This window comes from Cyrtonyx montezumae, unplaced genomic scaffold (genome assembly GCF_038088225.1).
Source record: "Cyrtonyx montezumae isolate F1298 unplaced genomic scaffold, pur_monq_1.0 scaffold_0, whole genome shotgun sequence".
NCBI classification, from domain to species: Eukaryota; Metazoa; Chordata; class Aves; order Galliformes; family Odontophoridae; genus Cyrtonyx; species Cyrtonyx montezumae.
This window is the reverse complement of record NW_027071824.1, coordinates 52,614,710-52,638,329: the sequence shown is the minus strand read 5'-3', so window position 1 is coordinate 52,638,329 and position 23,620 is coordinate 52,614,710. Positions and strand designations below refer to the sequence as shown.

At 45.6% G+C, this 23,620-nt stretch overlaps 1 protein-coding gene across 3 annotated transcripts in view; it reads left to right on the top strand.

The window, feature by feature from the left end:
* Nucleotides 1–23,620, top strand: part of SOBP (sine oculis binding protein homolog) — a 112,041-nt gene that overhangs the window by 59,027 nt on the left and 29,394 nt on the right. For 2 of the 3 annotated variants that reach the window (XM_065735425.1, XM_065735444.1), the window contains one exon: nt 5,351–5,446. The exons of the other annotated variant lie outside the window; for it this stretch is intronic. In XM_065735425.1, the coding sequence (XP_065591497.1) occupies nt 5,351–5,446 (96 nt within the window). The remainder of the gene's footprint in view (nt 1–5,350; nt 5,447–23,620) is intronic. 3 annotated transcript variants of the gene reach the window in all.

The following is a 23,620-nucleotide window of genomic DNA, read 5'->3' as shown; positions in this document are numbered from 1 at the left end:
TAACTGCTCCCTTTGCTTCTCTTCACCAGTGGCTTCCTTCAGGGGAGCAAAAGAAGCCAGTGGAAGCCCTGCTTGTTTTCCTCTGCACACTTCATAAAGAAGTTACAAGAAGGCACATTCCCAATTTCTTTTTAACTTTGTAGATCACCTCCAGCAGACAGATTGTCTCGTGGACCACTTCCCCTCCCCTTGGCGATCAAATAACATTCCTGTGGTGGCTACAGCAGTTGCTTACATGGAAAAATAACATTAGGAAAGTATTTAATGTATTTTTAGCTGTCTTTAAATGCATTTTAGCAGCTGGAAATGAGGGAAGTTAGTACCATGTGGCCCACAGACGCTCTGTAACCCACCGCTGACTGTTCAGAGCCACTTGTGTCAGAGAGCCCCCGGGATGGGAGCTCTGTGCTGGGCAGGCTCTTCTCACCTGGGGAGGACCCAAGGTATGGGGTGACCCTAAAATGACAACTGTGGAGGTTAGTGGGTTGCATGCAGCTGAGGGAAGTGGTGAGCCCACAGATAGTATGGCTCTGCCATTCAGGAAAATCCGGGAATCCTTGCAGAGAGCGAACTCTTTGTGAAGTATTAGTGGGGTTCTTCCCTGAGGGAGGGCCTTGCTCCCCAGATGTGTGGTGCCAGGGGTCCTGGGCAGACTCTGCTATGGGCTCAGGGACACAGTGCTCCCACCAAGCCCCAAGCCAGAGTGAGTCTGTCCACATTTCTGGAAAGAATATACTCAACAGATGGAAGCGAAGTACTATTTTTACCATTGCTGGTACAGCGAATGCGGAGACCATGACAATTGATTATGTGGGACAACAGCAATCCACAGGAACTGGAATTTCAAGGATTAGGGTCTCCCCAAGGATTTCCTTCAAGAGATGAGTTTGGAGGATGAGGAATTCCTCACTCCTCTGGCTGGAGAGGTAACCTCTGTGGGGAATGTGGAGGTACGGTGCTCTGCCCCATCTGCAGCCAGCCCAGGACAGTAGTACTGAGGACGATGCATACAGCTCATCACAACGGGATGCCAGCCTTACAGCAGTTGTCTGCACTTCTCTAGTGATGGTGTTTGACTTTCCACAGCTTTTTTTGTCCTACCAGAGACACTCAGCCTGCCTTTAATATATCTAGAGGTGGCTGCCACATGTTTCATCCATTTTAAAGGACATTTAGGGAAATTAGATGGCAATTTTATACTGAGTAAGCAGACTAATATTCTGTCATTCTGCATTACTCAGTCAGACGTTCCTCCTAGAAAGCAGAGGTTAGGTGTTTTCATTTAAGTGGCGTTAAATTTTTGTGGACCAAGCATTAGGATTTTATTGCAAAAGCATTGTCCTGTTTTAGTGACAGCTTTGCATTAACAAGTTCCGTCTTAATATAAAATTATTCTGTTCAGCCTGCCTCGTGACTTACACTATCATGAGATCCTGCCCTTAATATTAAGCTGCAAGCACAGATTTCCAGTACTAAGGCTGCATCAAAAGGCACTGAAGCTAAGAAGTCCCCAGTCTGGATCAAGTTAATTTTTTTTCTCAATGGAGAAACAAAAATCCATGCAGAAGTTAAAGCACTTTGGAGAGAAGGAAATTCTACTGTAGATTGTTCTTCCTCCTCCTTGTTAAAAAAAGAAATGTTGACTTAATATATAGTCTGTTTTCAAACTACTGGCATCTTTCACAAATATAGGCTGCTTGGCTGATGAACAGATAGCACAGTTTGTGTAGCCAAAGATAGTTGTCATGATGCACTTATTAATGAGTACACAATGAACATCAAATGCCGTGCTATTTTCAGAGAGGTCCTTTCAGATCCCTCTTACTGTTCTTTTTTTGTTTTCTTTTCTTTCCTTAGCCTCCTGCTATTTTCTTCCAAAGCTCAGTGTCAGGGAACAAGGGAAGGGACCTGGGAGAGGAGATGCAGTCATCCGTCCCACTTCCTCAAGTCAGGAGCTACTCCGTGCATGCCATTTCTGACAGATGTTTGCCTAATCTGCTCTTAAAATTCTCTAGTGATGGGGCTTTGACAGCCTCCTTAGGCAATCTACTCCAGTGCTTTGCTGTATCTATCATTAAGAAGGGTTTCCTGATATCTAACCTGCAATTAAAGGCCGTGATTTCCTATGCCACCCGTCATCACATTGAACTTGCAAGTCAAGCCAGCCCCACGGAGATGGCTGTAGTTTGCTCCATAGATCTTTCTGGCCATCAACACGCTCTGGGTGACGGGCTCTTCTCTGCCAGCAGTCCCTGTGCTGAGTTTCCCTTCTGGATGCCTCCCTGCCAGCTGGGGCTGCTCAGTGGGGGATTTGGAAGTCCCAGGAGAGGTGCTGCTGCAGAAAAGTTGCGGTAGTTTTCTGCTGATGAAAGCCAGAGTGTTCACATGATCCCAAGGTGCAGAGTAAGAGCTAGAGCCTTTATTGTCCTGGAACAAAATGTACTATGAGAGCAGTCGTACCGTATATTGCATACATGCATTCAATTACATCTAGCACTTTGGACATCCACTTTTTGTTGAAAGCATTCCTATAACAGTATTGGGGTTTAAAAGAATTGTAAAAAACAGGGAGATGACAGGTTTGATTTTTTTTTCCAGCTGCTTTCTTTTGAACAGTAGCACTCAAAATGCACCCCATGGCAGTGGGACTGATGGAAGAGCTGCAGTCACCAGCGTGCTGGGAGCGAGGCAGAGAGGCAGGGCAGATGGGGCAGGTGCCTGCTGGTGTGCAGCCATAACAGAGAGGAATTCAGTGCAAATATCACAGACTCAACACATATCACAGTGTTGCAGTGACACGATAAGCTCTGAGCCACTCTTAATACGCTTATAACCGTGCTGAACATTGTAAGGGTATTTCCTTCTACAAATTATTTACAACTGGAAAATGGTAGTGATGGATTCGTGTAAGGCAGCTGGGGAAATAGGTCTGGCTGCTGAGAGCAAGCGTTTTGCGCAGTGGAAAAGAGATAGCCAGGTACACTTTTGCTGCCTACGTAAATGATAGCAGTATGCCACTGAACTGGTTTGGAGGCAAGGACATTTTGGCGACATCTGAAGTTAAATGAAATAAGGAAGGGTAGGAGGGGAGCGTGTCGCTGTGAGCAACAGCCTCTGTTGAACCAGCAGTTTTGGTAAGTGGCTCAAGGTCAGCGGGCTTTGTTTCTGTGTTGTGACACGTGCACCACAAACACCCTGCTATCCATTTCACTTTGCAAGGTGTGTGCACTGGGACAGGGCCCCAGAGACAGGCTGCAACCTGCGGGCTGGCACGTGCGCAGCATCCACCACAGTGCCAAGGCATGGCTGCACAGCTCTGAGGCAGCACTTCCAGCCCTGTGCAGCACCCGAGCAGCCCCATGCAAGGTCTCAGCAGGTCCCTGCCACTGGGCTGCACGCAGGTCTTTTCTCCACAGCCATTTCTGTGTTGGAGAGCTGCTGCTGGAGCCGCTGGTGCTGAACTGTGCACAGTGTTGGGAGGGCATCTGTCCTCCACTGAGTTCCGAATTGCTTGGAAGGGCCTCAATGAGCTGTCCATATCTCTTAAACCAGGCTGTGAGGCAAGAAAACGACCAAGTTTGTTTTCAAACTGAGTAATTACTATATATATATGTATATATATTTAATAAAAACGTTCAGATTTGGACTTGGCATTTGATGCAGCACGGGAGGGAAATGTATTGTGTGAGAGAGGCTTCAGTTCCAAGTTAATAATTAGAAGAATACATTTAAGCCTTAGTCAGTATGAGGGGGATTTCAGGCGCTCGGGAATGCTTTGCCTCTTCTTTGTGGCTAGAAGGAAAATTTTACAACATTTTCCACGCGGCAGCTATTGAGGCAGCAGCAGAAAAAAAAAATATAAGCTGCTATGGCATGCGCATTGCAAGCTATTTTTGTACTTCCCAATAGTAGATGCTGTTTGAAAGATACTTTTGGGCAAACTTTGCACTTCTAAAAATTGCACTGTCTCCATTGGGCAAAGTTAGCTAACGCCGCTGGGCAGCCAGCAGGGACCTGAGGTGCAGCTGGTGTAACCACTTCACGTTTTCCTGAAAACCCCTGCACTGCTCACCCGCTGCTCCCCGTTCCCATCCCTTCTCCAGAGGAGAGGCAGAAGCCTCTCTGCAGGCGAAACAGCCATGCAACGTGCAAAGGTGCAAATAGCTTGCACAACTGCCAGTGCTAAAAAAATGTCCCTGCGCTGACAAGTGTGACGCGTGCAAGGAGGGACGATGTGGGAGTGCTGCCACTGCCATGGGGATGCCGTGCCCTGGCCCCGGCCATCACCCTGCTGTGGGGACTGGAACCGCACGGTGTCCCCCGCTGCGTCCCCCCCTCGTCCCCTCCCCAGCCCCCCACTCCTTCCCCCACCCCTGGCTCATTGGGGCTTATTTAAATACGCTGGCAGGGAGCCAGGATCTCATCATTTTAATGCAGTGTAAAATGGAATGTGCATAATTATATGCAAGCCATATGCGAGGGAGACAGCTCAGCTGTGAATTTCGGGAGGCTGCGAGAGGGAGAGAGCGAACAGTCAGGGATCAGATGAGACGGAGCGGAACAGAGTGCAAGTGTCACCCAAATGAACAGTGTAATGAGTGCTCTGCCGACGCTCCTCCTCTCACCCTCTTCTCCCTTTTGCTTCAGCTCAAAACCTGAAAACGGCACAGATTAGGAGGAAAACGCTATATGCAGGCAGTGCTGCTAATGGGCTCTGTTAATGTCTCCATTTAAACTTCGGCTTTCTTAATTAACAGTGCAGCTCCAAATAACCAGTAACTTTTAATGCATCTTCGTAATTAAATATTTCTCCCGCGTTTGATGGAAAGATGGCTGCTCTCACTAGCTGATTGCTCCTTTCGGATCTTCGCTTAAGCACAGAGGGGGAGTCCGTTTGTCTACAATAGCGTTACGTGTAAAATATGACTATGAAAGCTTATTTATTTTTTTTGGCCTTGCTGTTAAACTGAAAATACATTATCTAGGGATTGCTTACGCATGTCAAAAAGTTGAATCGAGAACGTATGTAATGTAATCCTGAAAAATGTAATGAAGTAAATGGAAACCCTGAAGTCACTCACGGTTTCCAGCTCAAATATTTTGTTTTGGGTTTGTCTGTTGTTGTTCTAATGATTATGCTGCGATGAATTTGCATGTTCAACCTGAGCTGTGTAAGAGAACAGCGTCGCAGGTTGTCATATCTAAAAGGTGTATTTAAACGAACTTCTTAATGATGTTGTGTTTGGGGATTCCCGTCTGTTTTAATGATCTGAGCTGTTATGCTTTTAGCTATTTTTTTTTCCTTCCATTATTTGTAAGTCCCTAAATAGGCCATTATATTTCCCTTCAGGCTAGAGATGAAGATGGACATGCTGAAAATTTTCCCCAGCAGCACTATGCTAAGGAAACTCCAAGACTTGCCTTCAAGAATAACTGCGAACTACTTGTAAGAATAACATACTTACAACAAGTCTAGATTGTTACTTTAGCACAGTGTAAACCGTTTTTCTTTCTGAAAGGCTTTTGTTCATTATGCCATACATTATGAAATATTACTTTTTTTTTTTTTTTCTGTTGTTCCTGTTTAGCCTTCTAATGCTCGTTCTGGTATCCGTGAACGATTTAAGATCTTGAATTGCTTGCAAATCTCGTGTGTTTGATGTCAGAACGTGAATGGCCTCGTGGTGCTGCCTGGTCTCGCGCGGTGCATGGAGACAGCCAGGCTGGGGCCCCAAATCTCTCTCCCCCATCCACTCGGGTACACATGGTTGTAGGGCTCAGCACTTCCTTGCCCTGAGCCCTCTCCTTGCCGCTTCACTGCTGCGGGGAAAGAGCAAAAGCTGGGAAGTGCTGATGGGAAGCCTAAGTGTTTGCAAGCCACTGTCAGCTGCAAAGGGATCTCAGTTCCAAGGCAGGGTTAACTCTCTGTTCATTTCAGCATTTGCAGCTAGGCTAGATGAAAGGCAAGCAGGAATGCCTATTATATTTCTATTAAATGAATCTGTTGGGACCTAATGTTCTTGATTAGCTTGCAAAAATGAACGCTTCACAATGAATTTTTCTGTTTACCTAGAGTAAATAGAGAATGAATTGTAGTGTATGTAAAAGAGATTCACGCACTGCGCTTGAAAATGGAGTTTGAGATGAATTGGTAGATCTCTCCCTCACACCCACTCTTCTCTTGGCCTCACCTACATAAAATGTGTCATTGGCTAAATGGAAATATTTGCAGAGCACAGGAACGCAGGGTTAGATTTTGAAACAAGCTGAAGCAAGCCACAGTGCTTTTTCCTAATTATAATAGCCTAGAGAGGGGTGGCAGAGGAGCAAGCTGCATATTCCCAAGGCACCAAAGCCTATGCACAAGGTGCTAAACAAATGCCAGCCTTGATCCCCACATGAGACAGCTAGAGGAGCTGAGATGCTGAGCTGGGATAACCCAGTATGGGAACTGGCCCCAAGACTGATGCACTTTGTAGAGATACCCACACTGCCATCCCCTTCAGACAGGATTGGCATCCACACTGGTGGACCACAGGCTCATGTACCACCACGCATCCTCCGTGCAGAACCAGCCCCTGTGGGGTCATTACAATGTTTTCAGGATATTCAGGGCCACATGTGACTCTCGGGAGTGTTGGCCAGTTCCCAATGTCGTTTCCCCAAACAAAAAGGGACTTAAACCTTTTGACCTGGGCTTGCTTCTTCTTTAATCCCTTGCAAAGCTCCTGATGGTTTCAGGGGCAGCAAGGTTATGTACTAAGGTGAGGAAAGTAGACAAACACAAAAAAGAGATTCCATACAGTAGTCACAATTCCAGCACCTATTAAGTGGAGGGGTTTCATCATAGCCATGCTTTATTACTGTGCCATATCTCAGACTGAGTGTGAAGACCCAATCCCATGTCCCCATTATGCCCCTGAAGTCACCATGGCTTCTGAGTGTTTCTGGACTTCAGGGCTAGGGTCATAAAACAGTGCAATGGCATGTATACAAAATAAGAAATATGTTATTTTGACTGAAAATCTGCTTTATTTGTAGTGCAAGCTATGAAAGAACCAATTAACCTTCTTTGTACTATTAAAATCAAGCATTCTTTCAAAGACCAGTTAAATACTCCTTTATCAGTATACATGTAAGTTATTGCATTATTGTATCACTTCTGTTCCTGGCAAAAGCTCAAATCATCCAAGTTAGTCTTTCATGTGCTTTTTTGGACAAGTTTCAGTTCTTGTTTAAGGAAGTAATAAAGGCAATTTGTCATGGTTTTATTTCCCTATGCTATTGGAAACAAAATTGGCAGGGATGTAACCCGTACTCAATTCTCCGGTGCAAAAGAAAAAAAGTAGACAAACAGTGGATACTTCTGCTATCTTTCAAGATATATTTTAGGATCTGATAGTGGATGTACAGTACTGGGACTAAGCTTTGGGGGAAGGGGGAACTGGTGTTATTATTTGTTGAAGATGCTACATGTTTCTCAGAGAGGTAGTGCTTTTTCTTAATGCTTGCCCTTTTTTTGGAAACAATGATGTATTAAAATATGCTTGAAAGTAAAATGAATGTTGTGGGAAGTGGCCAGTAGGACAACATCTGTCTCCTGAAGACCAGTTGGAATTCCTGGGTTTGTGCTAGCAACTGTTTCCTTGGGAGGGATGAGAACAAAAATATGAAAGAAAGGAGTGGGGACAGCTGTTTCCTCTAAAAAATATTTTCCCAGTGCAGAAAACTTACCCAGGCTCTAACAGTGATAGTCAGGTGCTGCCTGAGAAGGAGTGAATAGCTGAGATTCTTAAAGGACTGAGAAACTGAAAGTTGTTTATGCTTTTGAGAATAAGGAAATCCTTGGAGTATTCTTAGTGCAGTTGAGTGCTACGGTAGCCTGTCAGGTGAGCTGGGAAGCTGAGGCTCCAAAGTGCTTTCTTTGCTGTAGGGTTCAGCTGCCATTTTCAGGCCAGGCTTGCTGCACTGAGCACGGGCTGTGGGCTGGGGAGATACTTGTGCTGGTAGGTGGGTGCAGGGCTGGGTGCTGGCGGGCTGTGTGCAATGTTTGCCCGCGGGAGCTGTACTACACAGGCTGCATGCTAATAGCCTGGGTCACGGGCACCAGGGAGAGCTTAACTCCTGAGTACTTGGAGGGATTTGGAAGCATGTCAGCCTGCAGTATTGCAAGTCATGTGCTTTCTTCACTGCTCACACCTCAGCGGAGGAGATGCTTTGGCTATAGAGTGGTGCAGCTCTGCTGTGTGTTTTTTTGAGAGATGGTTTGATAGGAAAAAAGGAGGAAGAATGAGTTATAATTTGTGCAACATAACCCCCTGAGTGCTTACATTAAGAAAAGCAGAGACAATTAAAGGTTTGGGTTGGCATCGAAAGCCATTATGCAGTTATGGGATTAGGTGAGGGGGATCATGTCCCGCGCTAAATCCAGATATGTTTTGTGTCATGTGCTGTGTCGTATGTACAGCACAGAAAGCAAAGTGGATGAGAAGCTTCAGTCACTGAGGAGATAAATTTTTCCCTGTGAGCTTTTCAGCAGCTTTGTGGATCGTGTTTTCTTAAGATTAGTTACCCATGATAAATACTGAGAAGTGCATAATACAAATTTCTTTTTAAAGAGCCAGACCAGCATGCTGTTTTAGCCAGCCACCCACCCTACTGCCATAGGCGCTGCCTCAGGATTTTAATTCCTTTTTCCATGAGTGGCTGGAAGCTTTTCTTTCAGACACATCTCTTTGTTTCCACAAGGAAAAGGCAGAATTCAGTCCTCCTGAAGCTGATTGTGAAGCAGCAGTACAGTCTAGCGAATAGTAGATCTGGGCAGAGATGGGATTAGCTGCTGAGAAAGGGCAGACTGGGATGAAAAGGCTACTGAAAAGCCCCTAGCCCTGGCCCTAGCCAGCTGAAATTCCTCAGCCATTGCCTAGAGAAAGGGGAAATCCATCTGGCACCTACCCAGGTTAGTCAGGGTAGGAAGAGCCATGCTTGGGTGCATTTTAACAAAAGTGGGAAAGAAAAATCAGCAGTTAATCCTTCCCCCCTCTGGTCTGCCCAGAATACCGAGTCAAGATTTCAGACCAGTGTGCTGCTGTCTGAGCACAGGAGGGTCTGGTGGGTTAAGGAAATTAAATGCCAGGTTGCTTTCCATTTGTTTATGGAGATGATCTGAGTACCACCCACCACTCTGGGACTATGTGTAAAGTGGGGGAAAAAAAAACAACAACAAAAAACCCAACACAAATAAAACATGAACAGCCTGAAGAAAAAAAATCATTTCCAGTCCCACACTCAGCCGTGATCCATGGCTGTGCTGCAGCGAAGTCTTTCTCTTTGAAATCAAAAAGTCTGCTCCCAGCAGTTCTGCTCCAGGAGGATAAATTTGTGACTCCAATGCTCAGTGACTTTGGAGATAGTCTTGGTGTTCGGAAGCTGTTACATAAAAGACAAAAAATAAAACATGCTTGTTATCGGATTGAAGACAAACTCACCCACAGCCAGTGATCTATAATCACTAACAAAGCAAGGGAGAGAAAGCCCTGAAAAGATGTCTGACGCAAATACAAGTAAAGCAGAGAATGCAACCTGCTTAGATGTGAGCAGAAGGCCTTCATGGAGGCAGTGACAAGGCAGAGAGGAGCCAGGGCTGCAGAAGACGCTCCTTTCGGCTTGTATCACACTGCTGCTGCAGTGGGGAGTCAGGATCAGGGAGCCTGGCACAGGGTTGTACCCAGGAGAGTGACAAGGGGGAAGGTAGGCTGACCTCAGAGTTATAGTTCTGGAGGAGGAAATGCTTCAGTACTTACCAGTACTTACCAGGCTTTAGAGGGCACTGAGAATACTTTTGATTGGATAGGTCCTGTAGCTTTTGTAGTCCTAGACACGTTTAATGTAGATATGTGTATCAGTATTCTCTGGAGTCCACAAGAATTTGGGTTTCAGAAGGCAAAGTTTGGGTTCTTGCTTTTTAAGGTACCTGACCTTATTTCCTGAGCCCCAGTGTCAAGTGAAATAGCTACCAGCAATTGTTTCAGTGCTGAAATGAACTGCCCATTGGTACACTTGCAAAAACAGGGCCCTCAGAAAAGGATTGAATTAGAGGGAAATGGTTTTGCTTATCCCCTCGTGACTTTCCTCTCTTTTTGCTGCCCACACTGCCTCCTTATTCCTAGCAAAGAGCAAAAGCAGAGGGTCTCCATGGAGTCTCTCTCCTTCCTTTCAGGTTCAGACCAACAGAGGGAGAATGAGAGCACCTTCTCAGCCTTCCTGAGGGCTGGAACACTCAGGCTTTTTGGCCATCTCTAGCCTTCAGGGCACAGCCCCACTCTGGGTCTGAAGGAAAACCCACTGCCCTGGTGATGCAGCAGGAGAGAAGGGCCCAGGGCTGGGGCACCCTATGGTGCTAGTACTCACCCACCAGCCAAAACCTCCACACCAGAGCCTGCTGCTGTTTCAGTGACGCCTGGTTTTTGCTGCCATTTTGGTGCCATTTTTTGGTTGTTTAGCAGTGGGTTTCATCAGCTTCTTGCTCAGTTTGCGGCCTCAGCCCGAAGGCACCCCATGGCACACTGCTGGCTCTGCCAGCAGCCGTCCGGGCATGTGGCTGGTGGGAACATGCAGCTGCTGAAGGAGAGCCCAGTGTTGTCTTCAGGGACTTTGGAGCAGGCCCAAAGAGCTGTCAGAAATGCAGTTACAACTCTGGAACAGAAGTATTGAGCAAAGCAATTTTAGCAGAGAATTGGTACTGGTGTTCTTGAAAACTCAGTAAACTTGGCCACGTGAAATTCAACCTTATATGAGACTGAAATAACAGTGGAACTTAGGTCATATCGTGGTCTGATCATCTGTAACATTTCAGTTTCAAGAGCTAAATTGTTTGTGAGTTAGAGCAGAGTATCTTATAAAAGAACCAGCCCCAAACTCTACCAAACCAAACCAAACCAAAATGGAACAACTTGCATTCTGCTTCTCTTCAAGCAAAGGGAACAACCCATGCAAAATCATTGCTGAATTTCTGCCTGAATTGCTGCCAGGCTAGGTATGCTATGTGTGTGCTGTGTCCCTCTTGCCCTGCTCCTGGTTATGTATTCTTCTGCTTCACAGTGGAAGGGGTGGTGTTGACTCTTGTTACAGCTGACTGATGGGGTTTTGTGTTGGGAAGAAGTGCTTCTTTGGGGTCTGGAGAGGTTTCCTGCTCCTTCCTCGTCCTGCCCTGTGTGCTTCCAGCCTCCTCCTCATCGAGGAGGCTGCCAGTGGCAGCCCTGTGCCTTGTCTGCCCTGAGACCTGGGGGAGGTTGCTGTTCTTCTTGACTCACAGCATGCTCAGGGCTCTGCTGACGTCTGATCCAAATTCCCATGAAATCAGTAGGATCCTTGCTGTGAACCCTGTATTCCACAGGCAAGGAAAGACAAATGACTGCCCAAATACTCCTTTCCCCTCTGACCAGAAAGTGCTGTAGGCCAGCTAAAAGGTAATTGGAAGTGTGGCAAACACGACCTTTATTAATAATATTGAATCTGAAGGCTGTGATCAGAGACCAATAGTAGGAACCTGCAGAAAATCCCACCCTGCCAGACTGGATAGGCACACCTGAGGGAGCAGCTTTGAAAATAAGACCCATGTCTCATTTCTTTATGCACTGGGCTGCTGAGGGTGGCCACCATCCACAGGTTTGAGTGGGGTGAGGGCCTTCTCAGTGGTGGTACAGGGTGTGATTAAGCTATGCAGTGAGCATGTGCTTTCCCTGGGCATTTCCACTCAGCATTTTATGGGGCTGGTGGGGTGACAAGGAGGCATTAAGACCTCTGGGCTGCATACCAGCCCCATCTCCTCACCAGCAGATCTCCCCTCACTGCTCCAGTGATAGCCGTCAACTTAACTTGGTGGTTCTGGTTGGACACTTCCCTTTGTGTCAGTATAGGAGCATTATTTTAGGATGTGACACTTGACACTTTGCTTTCCTTTCCTCAGAAGGAGCCATTTTCTAGTTTTTGACATTATTATTATTTCAAAAGGGAAGCAAAATGCATTTGTCGAGAAGAAAAATAATTAAAATCCCATCACAGCTCCAGTTCTGTTGTCTTCCCAGAACCAGTATTAAGGTTTTTATTAATAAATGTGTGATTATTGGTGATCTCTGAATAATTTATCCTACTTTTAATTTTCTCCTCACTGCATTGCCGTGCTCTATTCCTCTATTTTTACTTATTGTTTTCCTCATTTCATGTGTTTACTGAAGTTATAATTTCACATTATCATAGAATCATTGAATCCTGAGAGTTGAAAAGGACCTTTGAAGGTCCACTAGTCCAGCTCACTGCAATGAACAGGGACACAAGCCCTGATCCAGCCTCATCTTGAAAGTCTCCAGGAACAGGGCATCCACCACTTCTCTGGGCAATCTGTTCCAGTGCCTCACCACACTCACTGTAAAAGACTTTTTCTTTGTATCCAACTTAAATCTACCCTCTTTGAGCTTGAAGACATTTCCTCTTGTTCTATCACCACAGACCTTGCTAAAGAGTCTGCTCCTCTTCTTTCCTGTAGTTCTGCTTTAGAACATAGTAAACATATTCTCACTAAATTTTTTTTTTTTTCAAAAATTATCTCAAGGAAATACCAATCTTTTTATTGGCTAGGAATTTAAACAATTAAGTTAGGTAAAAATTAATTAAAATTTAAACAATTAAACTTAGCTAAAAATTAATTCTAGAAGGCTGGTTTTTAATTATGATTTCAGTAAATCTTAAAGTATAAATGCCTGGAAAAAGAAAGTTATCCCTCCCCAACCTCTATAAAACTTAAAAAAAAAACAGGTTTGTATCCATTGGAAGGATTGTGAATTGTGGCTTTGCTTTATGAGGCTGGCATTCATAACCAATTTAAACAAAATTCAGACAGTTTTTGTAGAAAGGTTGAAGTATGAAGATATGCCTTGTTCCAAAGGAAGTTAAGTGCGGTGAAGTAAAATTCATCAGATTTCCTTCAACATAAATTGGAAATAAAATTTCCAAAGCTATCTTCAGAGCTATAAATATTTGCAGAAGAAGCAGTGGACTTAGTGGGGCATGGAGGAGATATCATGGGGCACTCTGGGAGCCTTGTACCGGGCCCCAAAACATCTCCTGGCTCCCAGCACCTGCTGTGTCTTTTCCTCAGCTCTCTCATGCAGCATCAGTGAAAATGAATGTTGTCATCAGATCTGTGGAAATGCTACGTGGGCCAGTGTGAGCTCTGTCACACTGTACTGCTCATGCTATGTATTGCTGAACGCATCACCCTTCCCATTAAAAAGGAAGAGGGTTTGAAGGGATACTGCTTTGACACCCTTCAAGTAAAAGGAGGCAACATAAGAAAGAAGGGGTTTGAAAATCAGGAGGTGATGCTCTGTTTATTTCTTAGAATTAAGGTCCGTCCCATGGCAAGACTCTCTCTTCAGGAACCCTTGGGACTGTGTAGGGATGGCACCTGAGCAGGTTAATTTCACATGGCCATCCTCTGAGGGCACTCCAGGGCAGATCTGTTTGCAAGGAGCAGGTGCCTCATGGCTCTCTGCAGCACGGTGCCATTTCTACAAAATATAAATCCTGCATTTTATTATAAAAGTTAATACCAATAATTACTTAAAATTTAATGAATTTCAGTTCTCACTTAATTGCTTTTGAGTAGTTCACTTAACTTATTAAAAAGAAGCAAGGACATATTCATTTAATGAGCAGCAGAAGCCTTGGCCTAGCATCTGCCTACATTCTCTTCTCAATTAATCAATTATAGTCCAATGGTGTGTAATTACACATTAAGAAAGTTATTGGATATCTCAGCATGGCTGTCCCAGGGGGCTCATGAATACACTAATATAACACACCTGTAATGACCTGTTCTCAGTTCTGCAAATTGCTCCCATTTCTCTCTCTCTCTCTCACGTTGCTAAATGAAGATGAGAGCAATTACCATTAACTTTTTGAGTCACATCTAGTCAATGAGAGAGAAAAAAAGGACCCTACCAGCATTCATAATAAATCTGCCTTTTGGTGCTGGGCATTGCAGCAGCACCAGACATTGAGCTGTAGGGCAGTTGATGTGCCTGGAGACCACACACCACCCTGGGGGTACTGCAGCAGCTGGGGCAGAGCACACTTGCGTAGGTGAAAGGAACAGGCAGACCGTGTCCGATTGTACCCAGGTGTAATTTGTCTGGCATGCTTCAAGTTAGGCCAAACTCCAGAGCTGATCCCTATGCAGCAGCTCTCAGTCTGTGCATAGCAACTAAGCCATGTTGCTGTTGTGTTGTTTTGTTTTTTTTTCAAACACTCGAAAGAACAAAATTTACTATGTAATGGCACAGAGGATTTGGTTGTGTGAGGGGATACATTCGCCAGTGCTCTCTTATTAATGCATAACAGATGAAACCAAGGAGAGGCTCTTAATCTGCATAATAAAGTCTGACAGATTCTAAATTGGTGATTCAGTCAGCTGAAGGGCCCAAAAATGCTCAGTGGAAGTGAGCGTTTGATGGCTCCATAAGTCAAACAAGCGATGATATCTGTCAAGGTTTTTATAAATGTTGTCTTGCACAGTGTGATTTTGATGTGCTGCTGTCACTGTCTTTGGGAAGAAGTGTCTGTTTCCTCACACGAAGCATTTTTGTTGCTTTCATTTGTAGATTCAGGTGGGTGTGCAGGCAGATTAACACCCAGCAATACCCTGAGCACACCTGTCCCTTGCAAGGAGTTTCCATTTTGTTCATAGCAATCTGTACGAGTTCATTGCTGTACCCTGGCACCAAACTGGCATTAGCGACTTCAGTGAAACTTGTTGCTTCTCTTCATGAGGAAGGCCCCGGTGTTTGGAAGGGTGATGCTCCTGGTAGATTCAGGGGGTCACACATTGCTCTTAGGGCCAGTGGTTGGGCTAGATGATCTTAGTGGTCTTTTCCAACCTTAATGATTCTGTGATTCTATGATTAGTTGCGCTATAGCTATGGCAGTGGGTATTTCACTCTGGTTTCCACCTATGTCTCATGCCTTCCCAGTTCCACAGCACTCTCAGCTTAGGACATGGTTTGGTTCATGTTCCTATTGCAGCACCTCAAGGCTGAGCTCTGTTCAGATTCTGCTGACATTAATGAAGGAAAGCAAGCACTTGAGAGCGTGGTTTATACAAAATAATTAAGTTTACTCAAAGTATCAGGAGGATAGACTTTGGTCTCTTTCACACCACAGTTGAGAGAGTCCCTTGGGAGGTAGTTCTGGGGAGCATGTGAGCCTAGGAAGGCTGGGAATACTTTAAGGGCATTATTCTGAGGGTGTAGGAGCTGACCGTCTTCAAGTCATGAAAGATGAGCAGATGGGGAAGGAGAACAGTCTGGCTGAAGAGAGACCTTTGGCTGGAACTGAGGCACAAAAGGAAAGTCTATGGTCTTTGGAAGAGGGGGCAAGCTAAATATAAGAATTATAAATGTGTAGTTAAGCTGTGTAGGGAGAAAATTAGGAAAGCCAGAGCCCAACTAGAACTGAACTTGTCCACTAAGGCGAAAAATAACAATTAATATTTCTATGAATATGTCAGCAGTAAGAGGAAGGCTAAGAAGGATCTCCATCCTTTGTTGGATGCATAGGGGAACATGGTGACCATGGATCAGAACAAGATGGGGGCACTTAATGCCTTATTTACCTCAGTCTTTAATAGTAAGACTAGTTGCTCCCTGGGCACACAGCCCCTTGTGCTGGAAGATAGTGATGGGGAACAGAATAGGCCCTGCATAACCCATGATGAGATGGTTTTGGACCTGTTCTGAAAGCTGGTTGCTCACAAATCCATGAGGCCAGATGAACTGCACCCTAGAGTGCTGAGGGAGTTGGTGGATGTGGTTGCCAAGCCACTCTCCATCATTTTTCAGTAGTCCTGGCTAACTGGGGATATCCTGGTGGACTGGAGACTGGCAAATGTAACCCCTATCTTCAAAAAGGGACCGAAAGATGATCCTGATAGGTACAGACCTATCAGTCTTACCTTGGTGCCAGGGAAGGATATGGAACAGTTAATATCAGGAGCCATTATGGATCAATTAAAGGTCAACCATGGGGTCAGGCTTAGTCGGCATGGATTCATGAATGGTAGATCCTGTCTGACAAAACTGATTTCATTCTGTGACAAGGTGACCCACTCAGTAAGTATGCAAATGACACCAAATTGGGAGGGAGTGTTGATCTGTCAGAGGGAAGAAGGGAGCTACAGAAGGACCTGGATGGACTGGAATGATGGCCCAAAGTAAACTGAATGAGTTTCAGTAGAGCCAAGTGTTGGGTACTCCATTTTGGTGACAACAATCCCAGACAACCCTACAGGCTTGAGGAGGAGTGGCTGGAAAGCTGCCTGTTGGAAAGGGACCTTGGTGTGCTGATGGACAGTCAGCTGAATATGAGCCAGCAGTGTGCCCAGGTGGCCAAGAAGGCCAATGGCATCCTGGCTTGTATCAGGAATGGCGTGGTGAGCAGGACTAGGGAAGCAATCCTGCTGCTGTACTTGGCACTGGTGAGGCCCCACCTCGATTACTGTGTACAGTTTTGTGCACCTCAGTACAGAAAGGACACTGAGGTGCTGGAGCAGGTCCAAAGAAGGGCAACAAGGCTGTGAAGGGTTTGGAGAATATGCCCTACAAAGAGAGACTGAAGGAGTGGGCGTTGTATAGTCTGGGGAGGAGGAGGCTGAGGAGAGACCTGGTTGCTCTCTTCCAGTATCTGAAAGGTGCTTACAGTGAGAATGGAGTTGGTTTCTTCTCACTGGTGACAGGTGACAGTACAAGGGGAAATGACCTCAAGTTGTGCCAGGGGAGGCTCAGGTTGGATGTAAGGAAAAATTTCTTTGCAGAAGGGGTTGTTAAGCACTGGAATAGGTTCCCCAGGGAGGTTATTGAGTCACCATTCCCGAATGTGTTTAAAATCTGTTTGGATGTGGTGCTCAGGGACATGATCTAGCAGCAGGTTGTTAGATTTAGGTTAGTATGGTTTGGTTGCAGTTGGACTTGATGATCTTGAAGGTCTGTCCCAACCTGAGCAATTCTATGATTCTAATTCAAGCAGACGTACTACTGGTATGCTTACAGTTAGCTATCTGCTAACTTGATGTTTAGGTGTCTGGACTTCAGCTTTGAAATGAGGATTCTGTTATTTAATTACTTTTGCATGCAATTTGAGATTGAGATTAAAATGTTGGAAGTGCAAAACGATATCTATTATTTAAAGTTGTGTGATACTCCAAATAGCTGACGACGGCACTGTTGGTATTTTCAGAGAGAGGTTCATTTATTATGAATTGTTATCTGACACAGTAGTGGAGAGCAGGTTCCCAGCTTTACATTCAAGCATTTAGAAATCATCTGACTGCCAGGCAATGAAGCAAGCTCTGCTGGATTGGTCCGTGTGGACCCCATAAAGCAGTCAAACTGTGTACATGGTACAGTGTTCTCAAATCCTGCTCAATGCACATCTTTGTTTATGCTGGGGACCAAAATTAAATTTGGTGCTCGGTTGTTTATTTTTAATCTGTGCTTGAATGATCAATTTAAAATGTTTTAAACAGAGAAAGTAGAACAGTTATATCATAGAGCTTTAATATGCAGTGCAGAGTACTGTTGAACAGGCCAGTTAAATACGGGACCTAAAAAAGCTGTCACTTGATTCTTTGGTTGTGTAGACTTTGTGTGTCTGATGGGGAGGAGGTTGGTATTTCATTCAACAGCAAAAATGTGTTTCTAGCTGTATTCCTTGCAAGAGGCTGTAACTCTTTCCGTGTCACTTCCCTAATTGAGCAATAAACTCAGGATTGTACTAATACTTTTTATTATGAGGAATCAACGTGCTTCTTCTAGACAGGCAGGAAAATAATTGACCACCTGTGCCCAGTCCTGAATGAATGTTACTGCACTGAAATAAATGTCTCTTTGCTCAAGATGGGAAACAGAGATTTTATTCCTTCATTCCACCACAGAGGAGTAACAGTATGTGATGTGCTCCCGGGGTGACTTTCAGCTGCTGGAGTGATGCAAAGGAGTCTCCAGCTAGGGAGAATCTGGCCCAAAGATGGGTTTGTGTAATGCTGGACTTTTGGCTGGTGGATGTTATTGCAGCTTGCCCAGCACCATGTTGTAAGGGGCAAAGGATGCTGGAAACTAAAATACCAGAGAGCAAGTAGACTGAGTGTAGACAGAAGGCAAATGCCTCTCCTAGCAGTTATTTTTCACCTTCTATTGATAAATCTCTGGGGTTCCCACTCATTTCCATTGCCAGATGTGGGCCCCAGATGTTCATGACAGCCGCATGGCACAGCTGGATGTTTGCTGCTGGACAGTGCCCCTGGGAGCAGCCTCCTGCACAGCAGGTGCACGCACACTGTAGCAGGCACAGGGGTTGTGCAGGGCCTGGTAAACATCTCCAGCTTTCTTGTACACATGCCTTGGTCCTTGCTTTCCGAGATATTGCGGGAGACTGCTCTGAGCAAATGCTTTTGTCCCCATAGGGTTTGCACAGCGTATTGCCATCAGGCGCTGCGCTGTCGTCCTTATCCAGCTTGCTGAGTTCATTTAATGAGGGCTACAGAGCTGATGGGATTGCACAGGCCAGCAGGCCCGTTTTTTGGCTCTCTTTCCTGCATCCACAAAGCAGGGCTGAAAGCTGAGGCCTGGATGAGTGCCAGCTGTCCAGAGGTCAAACCAGATTAGCTGTGGTCACCGAAGGGAGATAACCAGAGGGCCTGGCTGCCCACACAGCCCCTGAGCAAAGCTAGATATTTGTCTGCCTTTGTTACTAAAATCCATCCCACCAACCTGGCCGAAATGCCAGCTGTCCAAAGTGACTGTGATCCCCGCTGGTGGCCTGTCCTTATTTTCTGGGCTGCCCACTTCTGCTAGGTGCCAGAGCATTTGTACCACAGCAGGAACATTGTGGGGGTGTCACATTCCTGGAGGCAGAGACCCCGCATGCATCAAAATTCAGCCCAGTGATCCCCTGTTCCAAGGGGATGGGACTTGCAGTGCTGTCTGATGAGATGCAGAGGGCTTTGCTGATCCACCAGGCACCTGTGTGGCTCTTTCTCAGAGAAGGGACCTGGAGGGAATTGGTATCATGGCTTTTGGAAGGAGGCAGCAGTGATTGGGGGTCACGTGATATATTTTCCTGCTGCTGCTGTGGGATTTGCTCCTTCTCATAGCTCCCCAAACACAGCATTGTTGTGAGCTCTGGAAGGAGCCTGGCTCAAGGCTGGTCAGCCAGCATTTGGGATGGGTGAGGAGCAAAAAGAGGAGAGGAGGCGAGAGTAAAAGACTCCTTGTGAGAACAGGGAAGTGAATACAGGTTACTGTGACACTACACAAGCCATGTGTGATGCCTCCTGACACTGGGCACCCAGGAGAATGGGAGGAACCATGACAGGTAGAGATGGCGTGGCAAAATGAACATCTCCTGCAGATGCGACATCCAAAAAGCTCCCCAGCCAGCTCAACTATTTTTAGCAAAAGTGCAAACAGTGATAGATGCCGTGAGGCTCCTGTAGCTAAAATTTGGCTATAAGCAACGTATTCATATTTAAACAAGTCAGCTTTTTAGATTGAAATGAGCAAACACCACCTCTGCTTCCTTGTTTGCTGTGTGGAAGCCATCAGCATCGCCCCTTGTCCCTTCCCATTGGTGGGGATGAGGAGCACGATGATGGATGAGCTGTTGATCTAGCTTGTCTGCAAGACCATTGCATGTTTATTTCTTGTATGGCATGCTATTGTGCAACACTGGAAATAGGGATTTGGGCCTGCCCTTGCAAAAGTAACATCTTGCGCACAAAACAGTGCCATGCCGCTAAGCTCTCTTGGCACAGTTTGTACAGCCAAGCATATCCACTGTGAAACCCAACCCTGAGATGCACATGAATAAATTCACACAAAGTCAAGAGAGCTGTGAGCAGCAGAGAGGCCTTTGAATGCAAGGGGCAAAGCAGCAAGGATGGAGCTCCTGTAACTTCACTTCTGCTTACCGTGGGCCTACGTCACCTCTGGGGAAAGGCCTCTGGCTTACACCGGCATTATTTCTAGCCAATTATCCTATTTAGGTATCTCGAATATATTTAGGTCTTGAAAAGGTCAACAGCAGAACACAGCCGAGCAGGCTTTTTTGAAGCTATAGGACTGGAAGCTTTGCTTCTAGCATCATTAGGAAATAATTGCTTGTGAATGTCCAGGGATTCAAATCTGCATGTGGGAACTCTGGAAAGGAGGGCAGGAGGCTTAAAGGCATTTTTGAAACAGCTGCTGCTAGCATTGCACCAGAGCAGTGGTGAGCAGCCCCAGCAGGGCATAGCCTCCTCCTGCCCTGGGCTCTGGAGCCCGGCAGCTCACCCCCATGCCTATCCCCTTAGGACTGTCCCCAGCATGAGCACACTCCTCCATACAGAATTCATCAGGATTCACATACAGTATTCATCAGAATTCATTTTCTTTTTTTTTTGTTTGTTATTGCTGTGTTTTGTTAGACAAGCACATAGCGAGGTAGCTGCTCACCTCGAAGCTCTGCTGCAGCTACTCTGTGTCACCCTGGCCAAGATACCTCATCTCTCTTTGTCTCTGCTCCCTGTTCATAAAATGGACATCACAGCACTTCTGAAGTTCCTATGGGATTGTGGAGACATATTCCTCTGGCTTGCTTTGCCTTTGTTTCACTCCTCTGCTGGCAGGTGGGATGAGATGCCATCAGATCAGAATCATAGAATCATTAAGGTTGGAAAAGACCACTGAGACCATCCAGACCGTCAGTAGCTGTGCTTGGGGCCAAGTCTGCATTGGGTGCAAAGCAAAGGATCTGTAAGGAATGCAAAGCATTGCCAAATCATGCTAATATACTACATGTTTCAGATACCTATTTCTGAACAGTAATGTCATTTAATTATTGTAGTGTTGCAAATTAAGTTGCCCACACACAAATTCAATATAGCTTTAATTACTATATGTTGAGTGCCAATTAAGAGCACACCAAAACTGAGTGGCGTGGTTTTGATTTGTAATCTGATTTATTATGGTTAGCCTCCCACACCCCAGCCAGCACTGCCTGAGTCAGGGGCACAGAAAGCAACCCGTGTGTGTACAGCTTCCTCCTGAACCTGCATTTTCACAAGAAAAACAGCAGCTGATGTAAAACATTTTTTCTTAAAATCCAGCTGGGAGCTAGTTCTGACGCATGCCTCTCATCTCGGGCGAGGAATGCAGAGAAGGCTTAGGCAGGCAGGTAGACATCTCCAGAAAGGGCACTGGATGCAGTAACATTCACACACATGTCAAAAAGTTTGCAGTGAAAATCCCAGTTCTGCAGGGAAGAAAACTCAACCTGCAGCCAGCTTAAATGTGTTGGCCAAGTCAGCTGGGCAGTTCTTCAGGCTTGGGTTTCAGCAGCCAGGGGCTCATTGTCTTCTTTCCCAGTAATTAATGGGGTTTTCAATTTGTAGGTATCTCCTAGCACTGCATTTTCCAGCCCTATTCAGTGAGCTCTGCCTGGCAGGATGGCGGCGCGGTGCCAGCAGAGCATCCTGCCTCGCTGCGCTCACGTACACACCGACGGTGCCCTCCTGCTCTCCCAGCCTGGAAGGAGCCCTTCTTTGAGCACCGCGCACCGCTCACCACGCAGGCAGCTCATTATCCTGGGCATTTCAGGACTAATTTATAGGACATGTGGTTAATTTGCATAAGCCATCCTGTACACAGAAGATGTCTCCACAGTGAAGTAATATGCCAAAATCTGGATTTATGTGAAAACATGAATGCTGGGTGAGGGGAGCGCTTTTAGAAGCTGTCATTAGCAGCAATCGCTAACGCACACCTCTGATGAAAGTCACAGAATGCTGCCTCTCTACCTACTGCATGTGAAGCTCCCATATAATATTTCACTTTGAATCTTGCTCGTCTTTTCTATTAAGTAAGATGGGTTTTGATCCTTAAAACGGCCTTGAAATATGAATACCGTGATCTGTTGGCTTTGTCTAAAAGGGAAGCAAAATCCCCAAACTGGCTCCGTGCAGAACGCCGCAGGCTCGGCTATGGCGGCACGGAGCCTGCTGCATCCGCTGCTCTGATTGTTACCTCAACACCAGCAGCAGTGGGGCCGCCAGCCTTGAAGCAGCTGACATCTGAGGCACGGGCTCTTCCTGTGCTTTGAGTTAGCCGGCCCTTGATCCCGTGCCTGCTTTGCGCTGGGGGCTGACCTTCTTGCACAGCTCCGTTCCCGCTCTGCTGCTCGGGAAGGCTGAGCTCCTGTCTGCAGGACTCTGAATTAGAGCTGCCCGGGTCAGAGGAGCAGACAGGAGAGTCATTATGAGAGCTGATGGCTGTCCTTGATGGATGCAATATTGCTTTTTTTTTTTTTTTTTTTGGTAACAATTACAAAATAAGAGCATTGCAAGAATTGTTTTAAGTGTCCTGCTCCCCTGCAAGGTGACATTGTAGAATTACCGCAGAGCAAAATGGTTACTGGCTTTCTTCCCGTGATTTCTACCACCAGATCGCTTCACCTACAGGTACAGATGTTTTGTCTGCCTTTGTGGCAAAGAGCACTCAGGTATCTGAAAGTCAAGTTGGCTTCTTTCTTTTACCCCTAATATGTCTTCTGCCATTATGAAGCCTCTGAAGAGCGCATTAAGTCCATATTTACCCCTGTGCAATCTAATTAACTTCCTGAATAGCTGTGCAGGTGAAACTGAGATCTCAGTTTGAAGTCAGCTTTTCTCCATTTATTATAATTGAAGGAACTGTTTGTCCAGCAGCATTTCTGTTACTTGTAATGCTGCTTCAAACGGAAATAACTTAGTTGGACTTTCATACAGAATTTGCAGGAATGCCAGCTAGAATTGCATAAGTGAATGCATGAATATCTGCTTACTCGTAAATAGGAGCTAACTTGATCTGCAAATCACATTCCCACAAACACTCAGTCCCGATGCCAGCGCTACAGATTGGTTTCCCTGGCCAGGGCTATGGTTTCAAGGGTGTGTTTCAGTGCTTCATTGTTTCAAAGGTCTGAGCAGCAGTGGCTGTTTTCTTGGGTGCATCCTGCGTAGTTCCCACTGGGGGAACGCGCTGGGTGTGTATTGGCTTTGGGAAAACGTGTTGTAGGTAGAGAAGTACTCTACATAAAGATGTGTTTTTTTACAGTTCTAGATTGTGTTACTCTGTCCGTTATTCTAGCTTTTGCAATTAGCATTTTCAATCACAGTCATCTGTAAATTTTTTATCAAGTTGGACTAGAGGTTACATGGAACTGATTGTGCTAGACTGAACATAATGGCTGTGCTCAATTGGAAAAATGCATTTCTCTCTCTCTTCTCATATTTGTGTATTCTCTTCTAACTTGAATCACTTTTTGCTATTCTAAGATGTTTGTTAGAAGCATATTTTTTCTTCCGGGGATTTACATCTTCTCTTAGTGTTTTGATTGCTTGTGAATAATTTGGTAGGAAACCCTTTATATGTGTGTCTGCGATGTACAGCGTGTAGGATTTTGACTGATCCCACATAGCTGAAGCCACTGAAACAAGAAACATTTGCAGTGCTGTCAGACTGGAAAATCTCCCTTCTGCAACTTGACTCAAATT